Genomic DNA, 26,700 nt, shown 5'->3' with positions numbered 1-26,700 from the left:
TAGAACAACATGACACACCACATGTCATAGGATGAATAAGAAATTTGTCATAATTCTGAAAGAAAAAATTATGTTCTGTCCTTTCTTCAAATATGTTTGCTTGCTTAATCCAATGATAGTGGTGATCAGGGACGTAGAGATACCAGGGGGTCTAAACCCTCCCGAAATGAAAATGTTTAATATATTTTTTAGCCCATTTTATTTCAGTAATCTTTTTTATATTTTCTTTTTTTGTAATTCGTAGAGGAAAAAGCACATGCTTTAAATGCTATATGTAAAAACTATTTTCAAAGAAAAGTGCAAAAACTGTTGTTCTATGCCCTGATTTACTCATATATCAGGGCAATGCCGTTAAAGACTAGTCTAATATAGAGCAAGCCTGGCTGATACAGGACTTTCCATATATCATTAAATTGTTTGTACGTACTCTAGATGTAACCGTTAATGATTTTTCATAGTCATTTCTTGGAAAATAACTTCAAAAACTAGAAATTTCTAGCCAAATTGCATACAAAGAGACACTAATTACGATCATGTCAAAATTGCGTCAGGAACATCATCTTTTTTGTCGGAATCAATGACAAAACTACTGAAAACGCTAGGAAACCAGTATTACACCACACTGATTGCCAAAATAGCATAAAAAGCCAAAAATTTCGAAATTATTAATCGATTATTGTGGTGCATAATTTTCAATGCTCAATTTAAAAATGCTCATTTTTTGTTTTCCGGGAAAATTTTAGTATAACGGTACTGTATTTTAGTATAACTTTAGTATAACGGCACACAGTTACCAGAAGTTTTGATTTAGCTACACACATTTCTCAGATGTGACCTAGTGAAGGCAGGTGTCAAAATGTGAAAAATTTCAATTTTTTGGATAGCTATTTTCTAGAGGCCATAACTCCTGAAGCAGCCTGTATCTTTGTGAAATGACTTGATTTCGAAAAAGTGGATAATTATTTTTACAATGATGTATACATTTTCCACTTCTACCGGAAATTTCCACAAAAATTTGAAAAAATGGTTTCGAAACGTTGCATTTCATAAGATCTCGGCAGTGATGGTTCAACTCATTAGGTCATATTTTCTTACCCAGACAGTGTTTGAAGGAGATGATCGTTCGCTTTAAGATTAGGATTCTGAAATAACTTATCTTTCAATGGATTTTTGGGCTCACATATTTTTTATTTATATTTTTTGTCGCACATTTTGTAATTTCTTTAAAAATAAATAAAAACCCTACACCACTATGTGGGGAGGGTATTATAAGTTGTTTTTGGCCAAAAAGTTTGTAACGCATCGAAATAATGGTCGTAGACCCATACTTATATATACCAAAATGAATGTCTCGGCGAGCTGAGTCGATCTGGCTATGTGTGTCCGTCCGTCAGTCCGCCCGTCCGTCCGTCTGTCCGTCTGTCCATCTAAACCCTGTAATCACGCTACAGGTCGCAATTTTGATCGGATCGTCACCAAATTTTGGGTATTGATGGCGGTCCCGGAGGGGAAGAAGCCTATTGATATTGGTGATGGTCGGATAATATTTAGAGGTCCGAATGGGCAAAAAACTTATTTGGAGAAAAAGACAATGTTTTTTTCCAAACCGAATATCTCAGCTTCTACAGTGTTAGTCACAGAATTAGCACACCCCTTTGGGGCAAAATGATTTCAGTCAGCTAAGAGTTTTGATAGGACAAATTGAAATATTTTCGAAAACAAAATCCTTTTCTATAATGTATTTAACAGATTTAATGATATAAGTGAGTAGTATTATTAGTGGTTTTTTGAAAATAAAAGTTTTGTGAAGACGCCCAAATTATCAAGGAGACATATAATTAGCACACCCTAAGATATTTTAATTTAATTCATTAATATACAAAAATTAATTTATATTGAAGTTAATTCATATTCAAAACGTATTGAACAAATCATTTTTTGAAAGAAAAAATAATTTATCACCCCCGAATCTCAAAATATATCCCAATAGCGGACCATTTTTCGTAATGTACACTTAAACGTCAGAAAGTCGCCAAAACTTTAAAAACAAATGTACAATTGGATCTGAAATTATTGGAATTGTGAACCGATTACCGAAATTTAAATATAAAGTGCAAAAATTTTTCAAAAAAAAGTGTCTAAGGTCGATGATTCATTCAAGAAAATTTTCGATTTGGAAGGGGTTTATAGAAAGAAGATCAATAAAATGCACCCTTATGTGAAGAAGGATCAACTTATAACATCATTTGTTATTCAAAACTACACGTCTGAATAACTCCAAAGACCTATCACTACAAAACTGTCAACAAAGCACTAGGTGAACACGTAGCACATGAGTATGTTTAAAGGTATAACCCCTTTCTAACAATAAAGGATTTTGAGGTTTGCTGAAATTGGTTAAAATCCATGAAAGTAGGAATATACTATTCAAGATAAATGTTTTCTGGATTATTGATTTTAAATTTAATCATTTTAAACTCCGGGAAACATATTATCTTGCGGTCTCACTAGACTATCTCCCATTTGCCTTATGTTTAGAAAATTATTAAAATTTGCGTATGTCCCATAGAGATGAACATAGGTTTATCGTGGCATACATCATGACATATCTGTAAAATTCAGTCCAGGTGGATAAGTATTTATAAAATCAATAGCTCAAAGCATCATATTACAGTTTTTTAATGAAAAATTTTGTGTCAAACGGACTTTACAGATGCACACTGTCCCGACTATAGCCTTTGCTCACTTGTTTAAAAATATATTTTTCAATCTTACCTAAATTCAATATCGTTGTTAGTAAGAGGCCCAACTGTACGCAAAAAAATAAATTGATATCATTACCATTACGACCCCTAAATCCAATCAGAATGCGCAGATACGTCGCTCGGTATAATAAAAAAGGTGGGTCTAGCTCCATTATTTCGGTATGTTACAAACTTTTGGACCAAAACGAACTTACTATACCCTCCCCACGTAGTAGTGAAGGGTACAAAAATCAATAATGTAAATAAGATGATTAACTAACCACTTACTTTACCTTTCATCGGCATATCTCCTAATTCATTCGCCTGTGATGTTTTATATATGTACATTCTGAGGAGTATTGAAATTTGGTATTTTATTTGGGGGAATATACATACATATGTATATGTAGATTTAGACATTTTAAATGTTGACATTTTTTGTAATTTTTCATTTTGGACATGTTTATTGACAACTGGCGGCAGTTCGGCATATAATGAAAGCAAAGCGCCTATAAGCACAAGTGATACGTCAAAATATGTCAACTTTACAAATTTCGCGTCACTTTTAATGCTAGAGATTATAAAGATCTTATCGGGATAAATAAATCGACATATTTATTTATTAATTTCAGTATGTATACTGTTTAGAATTTAATTAAAACTAAAAAAAGAAAACATAAAACCAAAGAAAAAGTATACACCCACCATGGATCGGACAATGTATGGTAAAATTGATCCTGGTGCTCGCCAACCATATCGCACAATACGTTCCAAGGGAATTCAACCAGGATGTAAGTACTCCAATTTAGAAAACAAAGATTTTTTTAAAAATAAGTAAATAAGAAAATAAGAATGCAAACATTTCAATTTGAGGAATATTTAAATCATTATGTTATTTTGTATTATTTTTTTATTTATTACAAAATTTAACTTATAACTACGATAATTACAAGCTAAATATTAGAACAATATGACTATGACAGTTAAGGTCTTAACCCAATATTTCTAAGTATTATTATGTTATACCTATCATTATTTCTTTTTTATACACACTCTGGACATACACTACCGCTCACTTGAATAGAACCCCACTGCAAAATTTTTTTCAACCTCCATTTTTTCCAAATTATACAAGATATGAAATTATTAAGTTTTATTATATTTTGCTTCATGTATTTGGAGTAATCTTAGTCATTCATTTGCATTCAAATCCAATTTGTATAAGAATTACGCAAGGAAAACAAAATAAAGTCAAAAATTGAAGTAAAAAAATTGGCTCATTTGAATAGAACCCCCCTTTAAAACTTGGGAATACAGAAAGATTGTAGTAGAATATCGATGTATATTTACTCTATATTGAAAACGAAGTACTTTCAGTAATATTCAGTAAAAGTATATCCCTCCTGATTAAGGATACACCCGTATATCCTGCTTTGGCAAGGATTCTTTAAATAATCGGGTGTAATGCCCAACAAAGCTTGCTTTTTTCATTCAACAAGTTTATTTTTGGAAGCGTGCTGTCTCCTTTAGTCGTATATTTTACGCATAAGCCATTCCCATACATTTTAGAGAATATTTACCACTGTAGAATATGACGGACCCTCCAGGATATCCGCATTTATTTCCAAAATTTTAAGTTTTAATGACTCGAAGTGTACAAAAGTTTATAAATTCGTGATGAAATTTCCACTCGGGATAACCGAAAATGCTTCTCACTATTGGAAATATCTGTTTTAGAACTCCTTTGTAATTTTTCGTGCGCATTTAAGGTGAAAGAAATAGGCGCCCAAGTCCTTCATAATTAGTAAGGACTGTCCTCTTTAAGTAAACAATTGCATAACTGTATAACTATTTTTTTCGCGTCTATTGACTGGAAAACCATCTTCTAAATTGTTTTTGTAGCGATGAATGTGCTATTATGGTGCTGGAACGCATTACTAATTATTAAGGACATGAGCGTCAATTTACTTCACCTTAATGCGTACGGCAATTTATAAAGGAGTTCTGAAACAGACATATCCAGTAGTGAGTAACATTTTTTGATATCCCGTGTGGAAATTTCATCACGATTTTATAAACTTTTGTACACTTCGAGTCATAACAACTTAAAATTTTGAAAAGAAATGCGAAAATCTTTGCGGGTCCGCCATATTCTACAGTGGTAAATATTCTCTAAAATGTATGGGAATGATTTATGCGTAAAATATACGACTAAAGGAGACAGCACGCTTCCAAAAATAAACTTGTTGAATGAAAAAAGCAAGCTTTTTTGGGTATTACACCCGATTATTTAAAGAATCCTTGCCAAAGCAGGATATACGGGTGTATCCTTAATCAGGAGGGATATACTTTTACTGAATATTACTGAAAGTACTTCGTTTTCAAAATAGAGTAAATATGCATCGATATTCTACTACAATCTTTCTGTATTCCCAAGTTTTAAAGGGGGGTTCTATTCAAATGAGCCAATTTTTTTACTTCAATTTTTGACTTTATTTTGTTTTCCTTGCATAATTCTTGCACAAATTGGATTTGAAGGCAAATGAATGACTAAGTTTACTCCAAACACATGAAGCAAAATATAATAAAACTTAAACATTTCATATCTTGTATAATTCGGAAAAGATTGAGGTTGAAAAAAATTTTGTAGGGGGGTTCTATTCAAGTGAGCGGTAGTGTATAAGAATATGATAATGGATTAATTTTCTCATTGTGTGTTGAAAAACTTTGCATATTCTCAGGCATTCATGAACAGAACAACTAAAAGTATGCTTTATTTTTTACAAGTTTATTATTGTGAATAGATTATTGTATTAATTCCCAATCGATAGAGCCTATATCGTTGCTAAATTCTATTTAAGAAATTGTTAAGAAAAATCGCCCACATGAATTCAAAAAAGTTTCCAAAATCTTTAATCTGTTCGTGCTCTTTGGCTACAACAGAAACTCAAACAATCGGCACAAATAACAATGCAATTGTTTGACGTCATACGAACAAATACGATTGAAGTGAAGCGTATACCTCCAAAGAGAGAGTAGTAAGTGCAGTGATGTCATTTTCATTAAATGCGATTTGATGGCGCTATAAAACAAGTCTATTTTTTAGAAGTTAAACTAACATAGAATGACGATAGACAATAAAATATTCGTTCATACTTTTAGAAAATACTAAGCTTTGCAATAGTTACAAACTGCTTAGTTTTTAACAAATATTTGAAAGTAGGGTGCATACATCGAAGACATTCCTTCATTAGTCTGTTGAATTTTGTCTGTTGTTCCTCAGAATAGATTTATTTTTCACTACAGTAAGCTGCGGTAGTGTATGGTATTAGACGACCTGCTATAGCTTTCTTTTGTTTATGTTAGTAATGTGTTAGACAATTAAAAATTCTGACGGTTAGTCAGTCAAGTCGTTTGCATTTACGCTTGCATTAGCAGATGTATTCTTCAGTTTGAATGTAGCTTTACTTACAATCGTTTGAGAGTATTAAATTAAACGGTGTTTTATATAATTATTTGTGATTTGATATTTATATAAACGATAGATAATAAATAGAAAACCATGATAGCTGGTAAGAAAAAGTGTTTGTGTCTTTATACCATAAAACATCTGAATTTAATTATTAGAAAAAGTGTAAAGGTTGACAGTTTAGATCAAATTAAAAACGTATGTAATTGAGTGGGCAGTTTGTTCTAACGATGTATTTGAATGTTTTATTTTTGTTTTCTATTCGCAAAGTTGTGGGTTCACATATATACTTGTTATAGTTTAATAATTCCATTCGAAACTGGACTACCTTGTATGGATAAATATGTATATTTTTGTTTCTAAAAATTGTTGTAATAATCATTGGAAAATATATTGAATCTCATTTCATTCATAAATTTTGTATATGTATGTATACATAGGTATGTATATGTTGCATAATTTGAGAACACCCACCATGTTGACGCCTATTATAGGCCACTTTAATGTTTTTATTATAAATTTAGACACATTTTACCAAAAGTATATGTAAACAAATTTAGTTTGTTGTCAATATAAAAATTTCGTGTTATTTTTCCAATGATGTTTTCTGAGACTTCTTTATTGTAACGGCTTACCACTTTTAAGTCGCTCTAACTCGAAAGTTTATCCAAAATCAAACCTGCTTCTACATAGGTTTCATGCTGCTACAACAACAACAAAAGTTTATTTGTGAAAAAGAAAAGAAACAAACAAAAATACAAAAACAAATTCAGCACAAATTCATGATAGCTAAATTAATTAGAAACTTCTAAAAATAATTAGAAGCATGAAATTTCCTAAAATTGACAATATCAAAATCTGACCCGATTTTCATACTATTTTGTAGGATTAGTTTTTTTAGCCACAGGAATGAACTGGACAATAAATGTGGCTTGTAGAGCGAGTTCGTGAAAATTCGCCTTTGGTCCCCATACATCCACTTCCACTTTCTTCTTGTGATCTGGCGTTTAATGGGTTCTTCATTAGTTTTATTCCATAGTTCTACATTGGAAGTTTTATTTGGCCAAAAGATGCCGCAAATTCTTCTTAAGCATTTGTTAATGAATGCTTGTAGTCTGTTGGTAGTTGAATTTGAAATCAGCCAGGTTTCGCTCCCATATAACAATATAGATTTTACGCACGCGTTAAATATGCGCAGTTTTGTTTGTAGGGAAAGATGTTGTGACCTCCATGTTTTGTTAAGACGACCAAACGCAGATCTAGCTTTATTTAGCCTACTGTTGACGTCTTCTTCTACTCCTCCGTCAGTTTCCATGAAACATCCTAAGTAGCAGAATGATTTCACATATTGTAGTGGCTCGTTGTTTATTTTTATTTGGTTGTCCATTGAATAATTCAAGCGCATTGCATGCGTCTTTTTTGTGTTTATTTCGAGACCAACCTCTTTTGCTCGAAGAACAAGTTCATTTACTTTCTCCTGCATATCGTTGAACTTATGCGACATGAGGCAAATATCGTCTGCAAAGTCCAGGTCCTCTAGATGACGATGAAGTGTCCAAACGATTCCTCTTTTCTTCGAAGAAATCTTCTCCATGATATCGTCGAGAACGACCGCAAAGAGCAGTGGGGATAAGGGACAACCTTGTTTCACCCCGGCGTTGGTTGTGAAAGGCTCGCTTATTGTGTTCCCGTGCTTGACTTGTAATGTTGCGTTGTTATACATTGCCTTTATGATGTTTATAATCTTCGTCGGCACCCGTTTTTTTTGCAAAGCGGACCAAATTGCACTTCGTTTAATAGAATCGAATGCTTTTCGAAAATCTATAAAAACGAGATAAAGTGGAGTTCGCCATTCTATAGACTTCTCTATTATTACACGCAGGGTGTTTGTCTGATCAACGCAGCTACGATGTGGGCGGAACCCGGCCTGTTCATCACGTAATGTTCCTTCAATAGGCTGCAATCTCTCGTTTATAATGATTGCAATTATTTTGTAGACAGTGTTAAGTAGGGTGATTCCCCGCCAGTTGTCACATTGTTTTAGATCACCTTTCTTTGGCAGTTTAATTATAATGCCTTTCGTCCATGCGCATGGTAGCCTTTCATTGGACCATGCCTCGTTTATGTGGGTGTGTAAAATTTTTGCCGATGTTGTAGGGTCCACTTGTAATAATTCGGGTGGTATGGCGTCTTCTCCTGGCGCCTTGTTCCTTTTCAATTTATTAATTGCTGTTGCAATTTCTAATATTGTGGGGGCATTTGTGATAATGGAATCGTCTGGCATTTGATTTCCATAGTTTTGCTGGTGGTTAGGCTCGTAGTCGTCACCGTCTATGTTGCTTATGTCTTCGAAGTGCTGCTTCCATCGTTTCGTTTGCTCTTCGACATTTGTTAGGAGCTTGCCGTTCGTGTCTCTTATTGCTTGTGTACGGGTTTGTGAGTTATTTGAAAGGTGCTTTATTATTTTGTGGAGTTCTCTCATATTGTTTGATCCTGCTGCTGCTTCCGCTTCTTTGGCCATTGCTTCTGCGAAATTCCTTTTGTCATTTCGCGCCGATCGTTTTACCATTTTCGCGACGTCTTTATATCGTTCCTTGCTTTGTACATCTCCTAAAGCCTGTTGTTTTAGACATTTCCGTTCCTGGATTAGATTCCAGGTGTAGTCTGATATCCAATCCTTCCGTTCTGACTTCTTGGTGTATCCAACATGGGTTTTTGCTATACTTCTAAGCATGTTGCATGTATCTTCCCATGATGACGCGTTGTTTGGGAGTATATGTGTGCTTAGACTGTTTGCAACTTCTATGCGCTTTTCCTCCGTCTTCAGCATATGTGTATTGAATCGCCGTTGTGAATGTTGGGTATTGTTGTCACGTACACTTCTAAGTTTGATTTTGAGCGTTGCCACTACGAGCTCGTGGTCGCTATCAATATCGGCACTACGTTTGGTGCGCACATCTACGAGGGAACCTCTCTATTTTCTGTGGATGCATATATGGTCAATTTGATTTTGTGTATTGCCATCTGGAGATGTCCATGTGTATTTGTGTATCCGTTTATGTGGGAATATAGAGCCACCTATTACCAGCTGCGCTGCCTGGCAGAGTTCCACAAACCGTTCGCCATTGTCATTCATAATACCCATGCCGTGTTTTCCCATGATGTGAGATAGTCCTTTGTTTTCACAACCGATTTTAGCGTTGAAGTCGCCAAGTATGATCAGTATGTCTCTATTGGCAATTCCGTTTATGGTGGCAGTTAATTGTTCGTAGAAAGAGTCTTTCACTGCCTCCTCTGCTTCTTCGGTTGGTGCATAACATTGTATGATGGTAACAAATTTTTTGATGTGGGTATAGAACCGCGCTGTGATTATTCTGTCGTTTACAGGGTGATAAGTGTAGAGGGATTTTTGCATATTTTTGGAGATAATGAAGCCTACTCCGCTTTCGCTTTTATCATCCTTACCACTGTAAATTACAGTATTTCCATTGGCAGATATTAGGTCGCCATTACCACGCCATCGCATTTCGCTAATGCCTAGAATTTCTATTTTGAGTTCACTCATTTGTTTTTCTACTTGTGCAAGCCGTGATGATTCTCTTAATGTCCTTACGTTCCATTGTGCTATTCTTATCCGTTTCCGAGTGCCAAATGTAGCCATCGAGTTTGGGGTAATTTTTTGACTTACCCTTGACTTACGACTTATCGCGACTCTACTGTACTTCAAAATAAGAGAATACTTTCGACTTCTGAAATTTAAGGTCTGTTCAAAGATCCTTTAGAATTTTTGCCGAAGGTACTCCTTGTGGTCCGGTTTACAGCGATATTGTTTTGCTTGGGCAAGTCTATGCTTCCTGACATAATGGTCCAAAAGCTCTAAATTATAGGGTGACCAACGGAAATGATTATCGAAAGGAATGACTCCCAAAATAAGATCCACTTCCAGAATGGACTGGGATTTAATCCGAATCCATAGTTTTTGTCGGCAAGTTCATGTGTTTAAAAAGCGTCACAAAATTTAGAAATTTTTGGGGAACATGATTTTGGTTGTGTAGGCAGTATCATTATTTGTATACACCTTTCCATCTTATATATTTTCTAGTTGGATGTTATATAGAATGGCTGTCACCGTATCTGAAGCTTCGTTTCGTACTGAAAGACTCGAAGAATATCTTTCATATTTAAACTGGTGATCTTATATTGGTTATTGTTATCCTGCATAATCGTCATCGATTGTTATACCTTTGAACTCATTGGGTCGTCGACGAATAGGTGGAATGTGTCGATCTGTTTTTCGTGGATGTCACCTAGGATTTGCGTAGAGTAAATGTCTGTTCTATGTTGGATTTGCCAATCCCAAAGCCTAATAATTTCATTGACCATAGGCTTATGCCTCTGAAGTTTTTACATAATGGCTTGAATCCTTTTTTGAGCACAGGGCATAGTAACCTGAGGTCCCTTATTAAAAAAAACTAAAACTTTTAAACTAGGGATACATAGTGAAATGCAATAATCGGTTTTTCGATTATTCGGTCTTCGTGGAAAACTTAAAGCTCGATTTTCGGTTAGTCGAGTATTTGAGGGTGTCATAAAAGTCGACTTTCGATTAATCGTTAACCGCCGAAAACCATATTCGAATATTATCAACCATTTTCGTTGATGGAATCCGTGATGGTTATATGTATACAAAAAAGTACCGTCGATTACGCGGTTTTAGCACACTCAATAGTCAACTACGACTAATAGTCGACTACGAATTTAAGCGTAGAATTCTAATAGAATAAAAGAAGACAAACATTTCATGTTCCATTTATGATTAGAGAGAGTGTGGGACTCTAAATAAAACAAATGTTGCAAACTACATAAACAACATATGGGAAATACTCAAAACAATAACAGCAATAAGATGTACCAAATGTGACAATGGCAAACACACATTTTTTATCCGATTGTACTTAAAGATTTTCTCACCATCATATCTATCCTCCCTCTTAACCACTCGATGAAATTTGTCATATTGTTGATACTACAGCATACATATGTACATATGTATCGTAGCGTATGAATGTTGTTGCATTCTATATTTAGTCAAAGTCAAATGATTCATCATCACCACCGAAGAAATCACAGGCAAGTGTAGCTACTAGCCAGCCAACCCACTGACAATCATTGGCAGAGGCAGACGATACTCGGCCATACGTTGCGATCGCATAAAAACATACTTATTCGCTTTAAAAAAATAACAAAAACATTGCTGACAATCTTTAGCATGAACGGCTTGTTGTTTCGACAAATAGCGGTACAACAACACCCCCATGTTTAAAATGTCACTGTCAGATAATAAATACAATTTCCCTATGCTAGAGAGTGCAAAAAAACATATGTATTTACGTACTTATATCTACATATGTACATATGTTTGATATTTTCTATTTTCTCTTAAGAAAACCCATTATAAATGTGAGTCAATTTGTTTCTACTCATTTCGAAGAGATCTCAACGCGATAGAAAATTATATTTTTTTTCAATTTAGTCGATCTTCCACCGTTTTAGTCGATAATTTCATATTTATAAAGAGCATGTTGCATACATTTTGCTCTATAATAACAACCAGAGATGGCATTTCTGAAACACACTTGTTCGATGTTTCCAAACTAATTGTTGAAATATACTTTAAAAACCTTTTTAGTTGGCATAGTTATATCCTACACCACCATGTGCTTGTTTTTTTTTCCCAAATTTCATGCAACACAGCGAAATATTCGTCGTAGACCCCATTTTTGTATACAAATATTCATATCTCGAAAAAATGAGTAGTTTTGTTCGGGTATAGTTGTCTGTTGCGCCTAATTTCCTTTTTATACACTCCACCATAGGATGGGGGTATATTAAGTTTGTCATTCCGTTTGTAACTACTCGAAATAATCATTGACAACACTTTTTTTCATGTGTTTTTCACGGAAGTGGAAAAAGAATTTTCCACTTCCTTCTCCAAAAAATAAAACTATTAGGGTTGCGATTTCCACAATAAAGAAGTTTTCAAATTGTACAATCATATATCACCGAATAATTAAAAAAGATAAGTTATTGTTGCAGGAGGAAGAAGAGTTGCAAGTGATTGCAAGAAGAATTTTTTCCAACAAGGATTTTCAAATTCTCAGTAAAAGAACTGTCAAATATCTCGCTCGAATCGCTCTCTTTTGCAGAGCTTTTGTGTTGACAGACGACTTCTAGCAACAAGTTGTACAAATTGTTAGACATTTTTGGGGAACCAGAAACCTATTATTATTCTCATTATTTCAAGACTGATTCTGTTTGTTTTATTCAAAGTACAGTTACTAGTGTTGGGCAATCTAGTTCACTCAACAGTTGGATCTTTCTCGTTCTTTTTCTCAAACATAACTAGTTCCTTCGTTCCAAATAGTCCGGTGCCCAATATAGTTCAATCAATCTATTTCTTCCATCGTTCTTTTTATTGCCGTCGTTTAAAATAGTTCCGAGACCGATATAGTTCGATGAATCCTATCTCTTTTATAATTATTTTTGTTGTCATCCTTCAGGCCTTCGATGTTTATACATCAAAAACCCTCGTTGTTGGTGGATGACGTAACGTCATGTGCAACGTCAAAGTGAAAACAAGTAAAAAAGCATTAAGTTCGGCCGGGCCGAACTTTTCATACCCTACACCATAAAATATTCTGAACTAAAATGGAATAATTACTTTTCATTCCTGTCCCCAACTTTAAGTGGGTACGTTAAAATGTCAGATAATGTTTATGTACATTTATGCTTCATTCGGGAGGCCCTTTTTTATGGTGCCTGTATCTAGCTATGAATGTTGACAATTTTTGGTGGGCTAGAAATTGGGAGGTACTGTTATATAGGGGTTATAATAAAACATGGGCCTATGTTGACAGTTTTTGATGGGAGCCTTTAATGTCAAATAACTCCTAATTCGGTTAAAAATTTAGATAGAATCTTCAAAATATCGAAAATCGGTACATAACGTGGGAACTTCAAATGTCATTAACAGCTAGTTCGGAGGTATCTGGGCTATACGAAAAAATGAACTTAAATGAACCGTTATATGGGGGCTATACCAAAACGTGGACCTATGTCCACAAGTTTTGTCATATAAGTTTATTGACATTTAAGAACTTTAAATGTCAAATTATAGCTACATCGGTCTGAAAATGTAGCTAAAAACGTCAAAACACCGCAAATCGGGGGTACCGTTATATGGGGGCTATACCAAAACGTGGACCTATGTCCACAAATTTTGTTATATAAGTTTATTGACACTTAAGAACCCTAAGTGTCAAAATATAGCTAAATCGGTCTGAAAATGTAGCTAAAACTGTCAAAATACCGTAAATCGGGGGGTACCGTTATATGGGGGCTATACCGAAACGTGGACCTATGTCCACAACTTTTGTTATATAAGTTTATTGACATTTAAGAACCCTAAATGTCAAATTATAGCTACATCGGTCTGAAAATGTAGCTAAAAACGTCAAAATACCGCAAATCGGAGGGTACCGTTATATGGGGGCTATACCAAAACGTGGACCTATGTCCACAACTTTTGTTATATAAGTTTATTGACACTTAAGAACCCTAAATGTCAAATTATAGCTATATCGGTCTGAAAATGTAGCTAAAAACATCAAAACACCGTAAATCGGGGGCACCGTTATATGGGGGCTATACCAAAAGTGGGACCTATGTCCACAACTTTTGTTATATAAGTTTATTGACACTTAAGAACCCTAAATGTTAAATTATAGCTACATCGGTCTGAAAATGTACCTAAAAACGTCAAAATACCGTAAATTGGGGGGTACCGTTATATGGGGGATATACCAAAACGTGGACCTATGTCCACAACTTTTGTTATATAAGTTTACTGATACTTAAGAACCCTAAATGTCAAGTTATAGCAAAATCGGTTTGAAAATGTAGCTAAAAACGTCAAAATACCGCAAATCGGCGGGTACCGTTATATGGGGTCTATACCAAAACGTGGACCGATATATCCCATCTTCGAACTTGATCTTCCGACGGCTAAAAAAATGGTATTCCCCAATTTTCAGCGAAATCGGTCAACAAATGTGACCTGTATGTTGCGAACGGACGGACGGACGGACGGACATGCATAAATCGACTCAGAAAGTGATTCTATGTATATCCCTAGAAGGAACTATGGGTCTATCTCGCTTCCTTTTGTATGTTACATACAAATGCACTAACACATAATACCCCTTACCACATAGTGGTGTAGGGTATAAAAACTAATTTACATTTATTTGACAATGTGACAGAATCTAAAAACAGTTCCGTGTTTGGAGTAGTTCTTTTGAACTATGTAGTTCGTTCCGGAACTACACAACTCTAATACCCTAGACAGACGGCAGAGTTAATTTGCATTAAAAATTCCTTAATTTGAATTAACTTTTTACCCTGACAGACGATAGTTTCTGCATTTATGAAACAGCTGTTTGTGTTGTTTGTTTGTACCCAGCAGACCATTTCATAAAGTTTTACAAAAGTTCGCCAAAATATGCGAAACAAATATACTTTCTACCATTGAACTTTTCACCACGATAATGCAAAAATAAATTTAATTTATTCGCGATATTTTTGTGACTTTTTAATATTATAAAAATATTGCAAAACTTTAAAAAACATTTGTAGAAGATATAATTTTCGATAGAATTGGTATGGTGGGTAATGACAATTGTTGTGAAAATTAAAATTTTAAAAAGAGATTTGTTAGAAGGCTTGAAAAACGATTAGCTGCTATTCTATTCGAGAAAGACCACTACTTATTTGAAAGAAACGCGAAAATTTCTGATTTGTTTTCCTTTTTTATTTTCTTAAACATGGAAATTTGACAAAAGACAATTGATTTTCAATGCAAATTGTGTCTCAGAGCATGAATATGCTCTCTCTCCTACATGAATATGGGCACTCTTTTACAGCATTGCCATATTGAAATACCTAAATACAGTTTAAATTTCCTTTGATTTTGTGCATTAAGAATGTGGATAATGCACGAATTAATTTGAATTAAGGCAGTTAATGCAAATTAACGCTGCCGTCTGTCTAGGGTATAACAGTTACTAAAAATTATGTTCATGTAAGTTGTGTTTCTTTACTTACCTGAGGTTACCATTATTAACCTGCAAAGAGTTCCTTAACCCCCAAAAAAGTAAAACTGGAAGCAACTTTTAAGAGAGTGGGAGAGGAGAGGCAGCGAAAATGCCTTTCTCTTCTACCACAGGCTACCAGACAAATTTATTCAGGTAAAAAATGGTAGAACTGATTTTTCGACATTTGTTTGACGATTATTTGACAATAAAGAGAAAAAATGAACAAAACAGAAGAAAAAGTCGAACGCTGACAAAACAAAATTAAAAACTGTAAAATAAAAGAAGAAAATTGATTTTTTATGTTTCTTTTTGACATTGGTACCAGATCTACCATTTTTTCGTTCCTTTAATTTCCTTGTAAAACTGTTCATGAGAGAGCAATTATGACACTTTTCTCTTTCGCCACTTTTACCATTAAAAAAGTAAAGGAACAAAGCTATAACAATGTAGATTATGACGGATTCTGCATATGTGCATTAGAGTTATGACTTTTTGACCTTTTTTTCTCAAAAATGATTTCCTGTAGCGACAATTAACTTTTGCTTATTAAAGCCTAAAATAACGTTCATTCCATTTATGTCATGGCATAATTACCAAGGTAGTGGTGTCACACCAGCTGTTCGAATATGAAAAGTCAAATCCCTTTTTAATAAAATTATTGTTGTTGTAATTTCCCCAACAACATAAAGAAATGTTGTTGTTGTTGTAACAGTGCAAATACAAACATGTACACACTGAGGTGGCAGCCGCTGGCCGGAACATCGGTTTTGTGTTGTTCCGGGTCAATCCGGTACGAAAGAACCCGCTGCCGTGACATGACATACTCAAAATTTTACGATAGTAATTGTACCAAGATTTAAGTAATTAATTATATTTAAATATTGGAAAAGGTCACGCACAAACGACTTTTAATTGATATGATATATGAAATATATTTATGTATATAATATATGATATAGGCCAATTAGATATGACCTCATTAGCCGGATTTAGCGCATTATCAGGATTTATTTCCTAAATCCGACGATAATCTACCAGATTTCCCATACAAAAATAAATCCTCGTATTGAGTGGATTGTTTCAAATTCGGCATAAATCCTCTTGTACAACTCTGTTTTTTGCAACATGTTGCTATAAAATACAAAAAGTTGCAAGCTGGAACAAGAAACAGGGAAGATGCATCGATGAATTTCTACAACAAAAATAATTTAAAATATAAAAATGTGCAAACAAGGCGTAAAAATTAAACTTGCTTTGATATAGAAAGTTGATTTTGTTCAATCAAGACTAATATTGACGATGTCCAAACGATAAGATAATTTATTATTTGCTAACATTTTCAATATTAAACAATGAAGTTGTAATTTTTCGTATGTTTTTTGAATTGCACGAATTCAATTTGCAACAACTTCTTTTGGCATTTCATTTTCGATCAGATGGTCTGGTGCATATGTACCTTGGTAATTGTGCTATGAACAAAAATCAGCTGACTGCCATTTAAATCCTCCAAAGGTATATCTAAATGCAATGAGATTTGTCCTGGATTTATTAAATCCAGTTAATGATTTATGGCTAGTCTAAATGAGCTATAACAGAAGGTTATGCCATTTTGGTTATGTCGTGTGGCTCGAAACTTATTTTCAGTTATACATATACCTATCTGCTTACAGTCACTTCAAATACAAAAATCACCTTATAATTAAGATTTTATCTAATTGTATGGATATGAGGTTGTAAAAAGTCATAACCCTAATGTACATACATACGTACAATATCGAATCATATGCATTTTCTGAACACTGACGATTTTCTTTGGTGTTAACCATTGTAATTACTTTTTTGAGAAGGAAAGAAACTATCAGCACTACTGACAATACAAGTCATGATATGTTCTCAATTGGAAATTATTATTGAGCGCAATGTTGACACCAACAATTGAGTGGTGGAAACATAATAAAGAGAAACATAAAAACTTACCAACGGAACAAACGCCAAAAGTGAGTGATTGACCAATGTTGTGCCTAGTTCGTTCACTAACTGTTGTGAGTGTGCGGACCAGATCTTGATGAACGCTCTTGCAGCATCATTTGTTTTCATTGTCAGTTAGTCTTAAAGATTTTGCGAGCGACTTTTGTCGCATTAACGATTTCGGCGCGTGAAAATTCAATATTGTATGTGCGGACGTGTGTGTGTGCTTTAATAATTTATAAAAAAAAAATAGAAATATATTATTTGAAAAATAATAGAGAATACTGAAACAAATGTTTATATAAATATATAAATTAAAAATATATATTAAATGAGGGCACAGTCATGGCGAAAATCAAATTGAATTGTGTTTTGTAAATAAACAAACTAAAAAATGTGAAAAACAATTCCCTGCAATTTTTATTTCGAGCGGTTGAATGTAAAAACACTTTTTATTGCTAAACAAATGTTGTATGGTTTTTGAGCAAATTTTGAGTTTTGATAGCGAGATCAATGCCAATATTTTTTTAATATAATAGATAAATTAAACATTGTTTTGTCCACCATTATGTGAAGCGAGGCGACAAATGTACGAATGTACATGCAAAGAGTAAATGTTAACAAATGGAACATTGTAAGGTGGATACGATGATAAACATCATTCCGGCGATTGTTTACAAAATCGATTGGTTCGACAAGGCAAATTTGTTATTTACATTTATGTGAATGTAAAACAAAACAAGTGAGAAAAGGCTATAGTCGGGACGGGGCCGACCATGTGATACCCTACACCACTACCCCTGTGCATAAGCTTTTAACGGGTAAACATTTCTTTTAGGGAATATAATTCGACTACCACCAAACATAATATGCCTTTTTCCCTCTGGGACCCCCACAACCAAAATTTCATGACCATCTGACCAAAATTGCGATCTGTAAAGTGATTGAAATAAAATTGAAGAATTAGATGCAATGTGGTATCTCTCTTGTTTGACCACCTTCAACAACCTACTTTACAACAATGTAAAGGTAATATCTTCTTCTTCCATAGACAGGATTTGCCGTTGGAATACACCTACTAGAAGCCTATATATTCACAAAGATTAAAACTTTGAATTTGTCTCCACATGAGTTTTTCCCCATTCCGACCCCTAAATATTTTCCGACTATCACCAAAATCATCAACCCTTAAAATTTCGTGACTATCCGATCAAAATTCCAACCTGTAGCGTGATTACAAAAAATGAAAAAAATGGATATATTACTAACTTTTGCGATATCTCGGTTGTTTGCCCACTTACGATATCTCGGTTGTTTGCCCACTTTGCATCAATATAAAGGAGATCTTTTCTTCTTCCATTGGCGGGCTTTCATTTTCGAATACTCATACCAGAAGCGAGATATTTGCATAAGAATGAATTTTCTCCACATAAGCTTTTTGTTTATTCCGGCTGCTGAATGTTATCCTTCTTCTTCTTAGGCTTCTTCCTCCGTGGGACCCGCTTCAACTCCAAAAAATTCGTTACGATCCGATCAAAATTGCGACCTGTAGCGTGATTACAAAAAAATCGGGAAATGGGATGCATTACCGGATATTGCGATATCTCAGTTGTTTGACCACCTACGACAACCTACTTCACATCGTTGTAAAGGTGATATTTTCTACTTTCCTTGCCAGGTTTTGCTTTTGATATACCTCTTGAAGAAACAGATATATCGGCTTTGAAATAAAACGTTGACCTTTTCTCCAAATAAGTTCTTGCCCATTCCTACCCCTGAGTTCTATCCAACATTATCAAAATCAATTGGGTTCTTACTCAGGGGACCCCCATTAACACCCTGTAGCGTGATTACAAAAAAAATGGAAAAATGGGATGTATTACCGACTATTACGATATCTCCGTTATTTGGCCACCTACGCCAACCTACTTTGCATCATTGTAAAGATTTATAGTCAGACTTTGTTTTTGGAAGGTCCCCAACCAAAGCTGTGATATTCGCCATTATTATTAAAATCAAAAAATGAAAAGGTGGGTTCAATTAGCGCTTATTGCGATATCTTCGTTGTTTGACCACCTACGACAACCTACGTTACATCGTTAGAAAGGCGATATTTTCTACTTTCATTAGCAGCTTTTGATGTACCCCGTTCCGACCCCTGGATATTATCCGACCATCACCAAAATCAATAATAGGCTTCTTCCCCTCCGGGACCTTCATCAACACGCAAAATTTGGTGACGATCGGTTTAAAATTGCGACCTGTAGCGTGATTACAAGGTTTAGATGGACTGACTGCCAGACGGACGGACGGACACACATAGCCAGATCGACTCAGCTCGTCGAGATATTCATTTTGGTATATATGTATGGGTCTACGACCATTATTTCGATGCGTAACAAACTTTTTGGCCAAAACCAACTTATAATACCCTCCCCACATAGTGCTGCAGGGTATAAATATTATGCACATTAGGGCGACCCCAAAATTTTCCATTTTATTTTATGGCGATCGGTTAGCGTTAATCCGTGCCACCCGAGCGATGTTTGTTTCCATAGTCATTTGTATTGGTCCAAAGGTTAAGAAGTGGAGAATATCAATCCAGTCCTTCAAATGCCAAATTAGCGATTGTGTGCAATTTAAGGACCCTCGGATCTTTATGAATTTTTCTACAGAGGTTGTGGTCCTGATTACAATGATATATTTTATTTATGGACGAGCTGCCTATTATTATCTCAGCCTAAAAAACACTGCGGTCACCAAAAAAATTACTGCTGAACACAATTTGAGTACCCGAATTGGTCTGAACTTTGTACATAGTTATATTTATCAAAATTTACATAAGTTCAATGATAGATTATATCCGTCCACTCTTTTCGGTACCTCCCCCACAAGATACCAAAAATGTAGTCTTTACTATAACGGTAATGCTTATTCTTGGGGAAGTCCATACTTACCGAAAAATAGTTATTTCTGTAAAAAAAATATTAAGTAAATTGGATTTTATTTACACACCCGCTCTTTGATATGTGAAAGCTACTCCTTCTGACAGCTGGCACGCCAAAGTTTAAAATATGCACAAATTATGCTCCGTTTAAGGCCAGGCCTCGGATAGTTTTGAAATGTTTTCCACTGGTAGTTCTTGTGCTTGCTATTGCAATGGTTTAATTTTATTATGGGGAACATCGATCGAAACAAAAAATGATAAAGGAGGAGTCACAACATTAACATTCACAACTCCATGGATTCCTTTCCACAAAAAAATCTTCCCCCAAATTATAACTCTTTCCATACTTCTTGTGGTTGTGCAAGTTAATTGAATTTAATATGCTCAGTGGACATGTGGCAGCTGATTTGACGCTTCTGTTTATCTCATCATATCACTTTAGCCAATAACACCATCAACAAGCAACTTCCATACTCCACCAACTTAATTCCAATGTTGAAGTTAATTGCCATCGTAATTGTCAATTTATGTGCAGTTGGTTGGGTAAATTGTTTCTGTCACTCGCTGCCGTTATCTTAAACTTATGCCACACAATTTTGACTTCATAAATATGGTGGTCGAATATGCAGTCGTCATTTATTAATTGTCGGATGTCAGTCATACTTTTGTAATATGACTCTACCCCAGCAGTACCCATCCATCCATCCTCCCTCCTTCTATTCATTTCATCATTATGTGTATAATTATGGCACTCCAATAAATAAATTACTGACATGCAATGTTTAATGTCAAAGTTCATTAAGAGTTCGGGTTATTATTAGATATTAGGCATTAGCAATGCTAATTTTGAGAAGAGAAAAATGTATTTCAATGATTTTTCTTAAAATTTCAGTAAAATTCAATGCATCGTTGTGGAATGCACGGTGAAGTTGTACTTTGTGCTCCTACTATTGTTAAAAGTTTTTTAATTTTATGCACTTTAACCTAAATCATAATACAGTGATTGTATAGGTATATACGCTTGTACTGCTCAGTTAACAGCTGATTATAATTTGTTTTGTTAGACAATTGTATTTGACGCCAAAAACATTGTTGCCAGATCGAAAACATAGATTATAATATGTGTGTTCGTTTACTCAAAATTTGTACGAATTGTTACTGGATGTTGTTCGTTTACTCTACAGTACAATGCAAAAGACCTTAGTCGATTACAAGAAGTTACTGGACTTGTACCAATTTGTACAAATTGTTGAGTAAACGAACACACCTAATTACAGCAAATTACACTAAGTTTACATTTACGAAATGCACTCGATTTCAACTGTCAATTCCATTGCTTAAATGTCAAATGAAATACAATGGATTTCAGATGAGTTTTCATTTGACGTATACGCAAAGGAATTGACAGTTGAAATCGAGTGGATTTGTAAACTAAGCATTACTGGCATTTTGAATAACAGTACTTTCTGTGTGTATGAGTTATTCGAGAAAAAAACTATTAAGGGGTTACCCCATATACAGTCAAAGAATAAAGTCTACATACACCCTATAAATCTCGAGTTTTAAGGGTAGGGAAACATTTTTATGCAAATCCAAGTACATAGTTCTATTTAATATCTCTAATACCAAAAAAATAGAGAACAGAAATTCATTGCTTAAAGTCAAGATTTTGGCTGTAACACCCAAATAGGTATTGCATCGAAAACTTATCTTTGAGTGTGATGTTCCGGTATAATATCCTCCTCATGAAGATGGCCCACTCGTGTCATGAGGACCCACCCTTTTACAGACCTTAGGGCGACATTCTGTTTAGCGCTACATTTGCATAACATGCTGGCAGCGCATAGCTTACCACAGATCGGCCTATCGCTTTATAAATGACCTCTTATAAAGCTTTAGGCCGGTTTCTTTCTCAGCACCCCAAGTGCTGATTTTGTCGCAAATAGCTGTGGCTTGACCACTTTTTGGGGCAGTTAGTGGTCCGAATCAGGGCACCATCGAATCAGCAGTCGAGGTGGTGAATAGTGTGGCGGGAGATTTTGCGGCTGATATTTTCATATTCCTCAGATGGGTGGATTGCACTAAATCTGCTATGTAGACATTTAGCCTATCACATTTGTATTACATCGGCGACTACGATCTCTATGTCGTCGGGAAATAACCCCGCTGGGGAACTCCCTGCTCCACTTCAACGATTCAAACACGGCTGGAGGGAAGTCCTAGAACAGCTTGGCATGGTTGACGGTATCGAAGGTCTTCTATAGGTTAAGAGCCACCATATCTGATCGGTCGGTCGCACGGCCTGTTCTAGTTCAGTCCTCGACTGTTATGTGTGGATATGTAATGCTACTGGGATAATACTTCTCATCTGGGAATCTTTGCTACTGGCGACAGGAGGGAGATCGGTCTGTACTATTCAACTCTACTGGCATCTTTGCCTGGCTTCACCTTGCCAACTTTCAAGGCTTCTGGTACTGTATGAGTGGCTAACGATGAATTGAGGACACTTGTTAAATACTCAACCCCGCGTTCATTCAATTGCTTAAGCATAAACTTTGTGATTCCATGTGAGCCCAACGCTTTGTATGAATTTGGATTTCGGTGGTACCTCCTCGGCTGGGAGGGCTCTTATATGGTGTAGCACACTTCGTCCTATTACTCTCGGGGTGCTCTATAAACTTCCGGTTAAAAGTGACGCGCACACCTTTTCAGGTCTGTCACTGTCACGCCGTTGAAAGTAACAGACGTTCTATCATCCTTCATTACCGGATTTGAGAGTGATTTAACCGTTGCTACAATTTACTTAATCCCGTACCAATGTTGCATTACTTCAGGCGGACTAGCCACATTTTCCGCTTATGTTCGCCTACTAATCTGTTGACTTCAAGAGTAAGCTCTTTAACTCTCGGGTCTTCAGGGTTCGTACGACTAAGCTCATCAGGCTCATTTGCTAGTCCGTCTCCTCTGCTATGAAATGTGGTTTTCATCGGTTATTAGATCAGCAGGTATGTAGCGAGTGGCTGCAGCATCTATCAGCTACCCGTAGCTATTCCGGGGCCTAAGAAAATAACACGATCACAATTGAACGAGTTGTAGAAAAATCCAAATTTAGCTTCGGAAGAGATGCCCAATTAACGGAAATCAAGAGCCAAGGTGGCGATAGGTGGCAATCAAAAGATACTGTACGAAATATGAAGAATTTATATATTTTTTATCAATTTTAAATTTTTAATTCTTGATAACGGTACTTTGCCCATGTCCAGTTGAAGTCAACCTATTGTACTAAAATTTTATATTTATAGCCCACCCATCAAATCCCCATCCAAAACTTTTAATATTATCACCAAAATTTTCAGAAATAATTATTTTAGTGATCGTCTAATTTTCATATGATTATCGCTTTAGATTACCTGGGAAATCTTTTTCATATTTAAAGAGCTATAACTTCGTTATGGATGGTCATACCGACAAAATTCTTTCAGATTCGTCGTATCTGATGTGTTTACTGTAAAGAAACGGAAACATATATAAAAGTTAACATCACATTTTTCGATTTTTGTCCACTGCGGCAACACTGTGCGGCGTGTCTTAAGATACCACTTGTAGAGAAGTTTTCATGGGTGATATACTCAGCAAATGTCGCCAACATTATAATTGTTCCACAAACATCCCAGGCGGGACAGGGGAGACTTCTCTCATATCAATAAGTGCACCCCGATTCATATTAGCTCAATGATATGGGACCTACTGCTTATCGCCGAGTCCGAACGGCGTGTCTAAGACACCACTTGTAGAGAAGTTGTACAAGGCTGAAATACTCAGAAAATGTCGCCACCATTACTGAGGGGTATTTTGCCACCGTTGAAAAGTGTTTGATGTTGACTGGCCGGGGAATCGAACCCACGACCTTTAACGTGCAAGGCGGGTGTGCATACCATTGCCCCACGGTGGCACCCATGTCGCCAACATTACTGAGGTGTATTTTGCCACCGTTGAAATTTTTGATGTTGCCCGGCCGGGGAATCGATCCCACGACCTTCAGCGTGCAAGGCGGGTGTGCATACCTCTTTCAAACATATGCATTCATATTTTCCTTGCCCTAGCCTAGCTAGTCCAGTTGGTTTTGGATTTGTTCCGACGGTGGTCTTATTAGTTCAAAGCTTATATAACGATGGCCAGAGAAGGAGTGATTTTCGGAGACCATCCACTCCTGTCCGAAGTTTGTTAGGTTATCTGAAATTATGCTTATGTCTAATGTTCCCTAATTTTGGTGGGCATGTTTCCTATGTAACCTGTTTGGATTAGTACGCAATGTGGTGTAGCGTACAAGGTTGACAAATCTGGAGAGAAATGAAAACATACCTTTTTTTGAGGTATTTTGAGATATGTTATATCTTTCGATTCCTCGTATTAAAAAAAAAACATTAGTAATATTATAGTTACGTCCAGAAATCTTGTTTTCTACAGTTTTAGCTTCCTGAATTAAACCAATGTGTATATTACGTGTTTTCTTTTTAATTGTTTGATATTTTTTCTTTGAGGGTATAGTTTATTGGGAAATCTATGACATCATACTTATGTTTCAATCAATTCATAAATCTTCTATTTTTACTATCAATCGAATAAAATTTCGTATCAGAAATAAAATTCACGCATAGACAAAAAAACGGAAAGTGATGGGAAACACTATTCAGAATATGTTCCTAATTTTTTAGTGGCATCAGTGTTAAAAGTTGTCGCTAAATTTCCTATCAGCCATAAATAACCTAAGAGTTTGTTGTTGATTTTGCAATAGACCAAGTTTTTTTAACATGAGCTATCATGCATCGTATTGACATTGGTCCTCGTATTAACATATTTTGAAAAATCTTAAAAACTTTACACTACGTTCTAAAACAGCTCATAAATAGTTTTCCGCGTGGTGTAATTTGGATTGGCAACTAATATGAATGAATTTTGCGCGTTGTGCGACAACAGTTGTCGTCTGTTGAAATGCAAACGTGGGTCGCCATTACGATTTTTATTTCGTGATTTCCATTGATACATTTGTGGTTATTGTATGTATTTTCTTATAGCTATGTTTGTTTTTATTTTGCGTTTTTATGATTTTTTTAGATATTTGGCATTGGCCACCTTCTCTCTCACAATGAACACAGGTGTTCGACACAAAACGAGGGAAATGTTCCATAAAATTATTAAAAAAATAAACGCGAAATGACGAAACTAGCACAAAAAATAATGTTGAAAAAACTTCATTCTAAAATTGTATATTTTCCGTCATTTAAAATTTAAAAAAATATTTTTTTATTAAATGATTTTCAATTAATATTTGTATTTGCAAAAGGTATACAGGTATGTGATGGAAAACGATATATATCAGCAACGGCACTCCGATTATATACCATTTCGATTCTGCAAATCGAGTCGATTCGGGTTTCATCACATACCCGATATTTTAGTAGAAAAAAGGTAAGAAAGGTGTCAATTTGTATAAAAACCAAACCTACCAAAAATTATTGTTACATCACAGACATGAATAATATTTGATTGGTAGAGCCTGAAATACTTCAGTGAGAATTGAAAAGAAAATTCAGTTTTTATTAACTTAAAACACTCTCAAATTTTAATAAATGTGTATAATTGGGAAAGGGATCATCTGTCCCATCATTTGAAAATCATCCATCGACTTAATGTCGTCATCCGCGTACGGAAAGGCACAATGAAATTAAAATAATGTGGAACTTCTCTATAACGCAGCACTTGGGACCGACTAATTACTAAGTTAAAAAATCCTTATAGAGATATTATTTTGTGTGGGAATTTCTACTTGTGCTCTAAAAACAACTTAGTTTTGAAGGAGTATTCGTTACAGGGATGCTTGTTATAGAAAAGTTCGACGGTATGTACATTTTAAAATCACTTGGAATCGGTCGAACTAACAAAAGATTTTCACCCGCTCTATTTGTTGTTTTTCATTCCCAATTTGGAATATCATGTTTTTTATTTCGTCTTTCACCTGTTTACTCCATCGAAGCCCTAGCCTTCCAGTTCTGTTTGTACGCCTTTTTAGGGGGTTCATCATCTTATGATATGGCCTAGCCAAGACAATCGTAGTATCTCGATACGTTTAACTATACTGATGCGTCGATGTCAAGGCATATTGGCCCGTAGATCTTTCGAAGCATTTTGCTCTCTCAAACACACCAAGCACAGCCTTATGAGCTTTCGCAAGAACCCAGGCTTCGGAAACAGGAACAATACTAGTTTAGCTATAACTTTCGGATCTGAAATGTTTACCATATATATACATATCGGTCATAACCGGTTGTTTGAACCGAAAGTCGGGGTAAAAAATCCGAAATATAACAAGTTTTTTCAGAACTGATATGGGTATCAAATGAAAGCTTAAGAAATTTAGAA

The 26,700-nt window shown here is 35.2% G+C and overlaps 1 protein-coding gene across 25 annotated transcripts in view; it reads left to right on the top strand.

The window, feature by feature from the left end:
* The window catches only part of Pax (paxillin), a 103,524-nt gene that overhangs the window by 24,929 nt on the left and 51,895 nt on the right, over positions 1 to 26,700 (top strand). For 6 of the 25 annotated variants that reach the window (XM_073968266.1, XM_073968273.1, XM_073968265.1 and 3 more), the window contains exon 2: positions 3,377 to 3,535. The exons of 1 other annotated variant lie outside the window; for it this stretch is intronic. In XM_073968266.1, coding sequence (XP_073824367.1) covers positions 3,451 to 3,535 — 85 coding nt within the window. In that variant the 5' untranslated portion in view covers positions 3,377 to 3,450. Of the gene's footprint in view, positions 1 to 3,319; positions 3,536 to 5,941; positions 6,317 to 17,365; positions 17,773 to 26,700 lie in introns of those variants that run through there. 18 more of the 25 variants (XM_073968276.1, XM_073968267.1, XM_073968274.1 and 15 more) reach the window with 14 other exon arrangements.

This window comes from Musca autumnalis, unplaced genomic scaffold (genome assembly GCF_047663935.1).
Source record: "Musca autumnalis isolate F117 unplaced genomic scaffold, ASM4766393v1 scaffold_2, whole genome shotgun sequence".
NCBI lineage: Eukaryota > Metazoa > Arthropoda > Insecta > Diptera > Muscidae > Musca > Musca autumnalis.
This window is presented reverse-complemented; position numbering and strand designations above follow the sequence as displayed.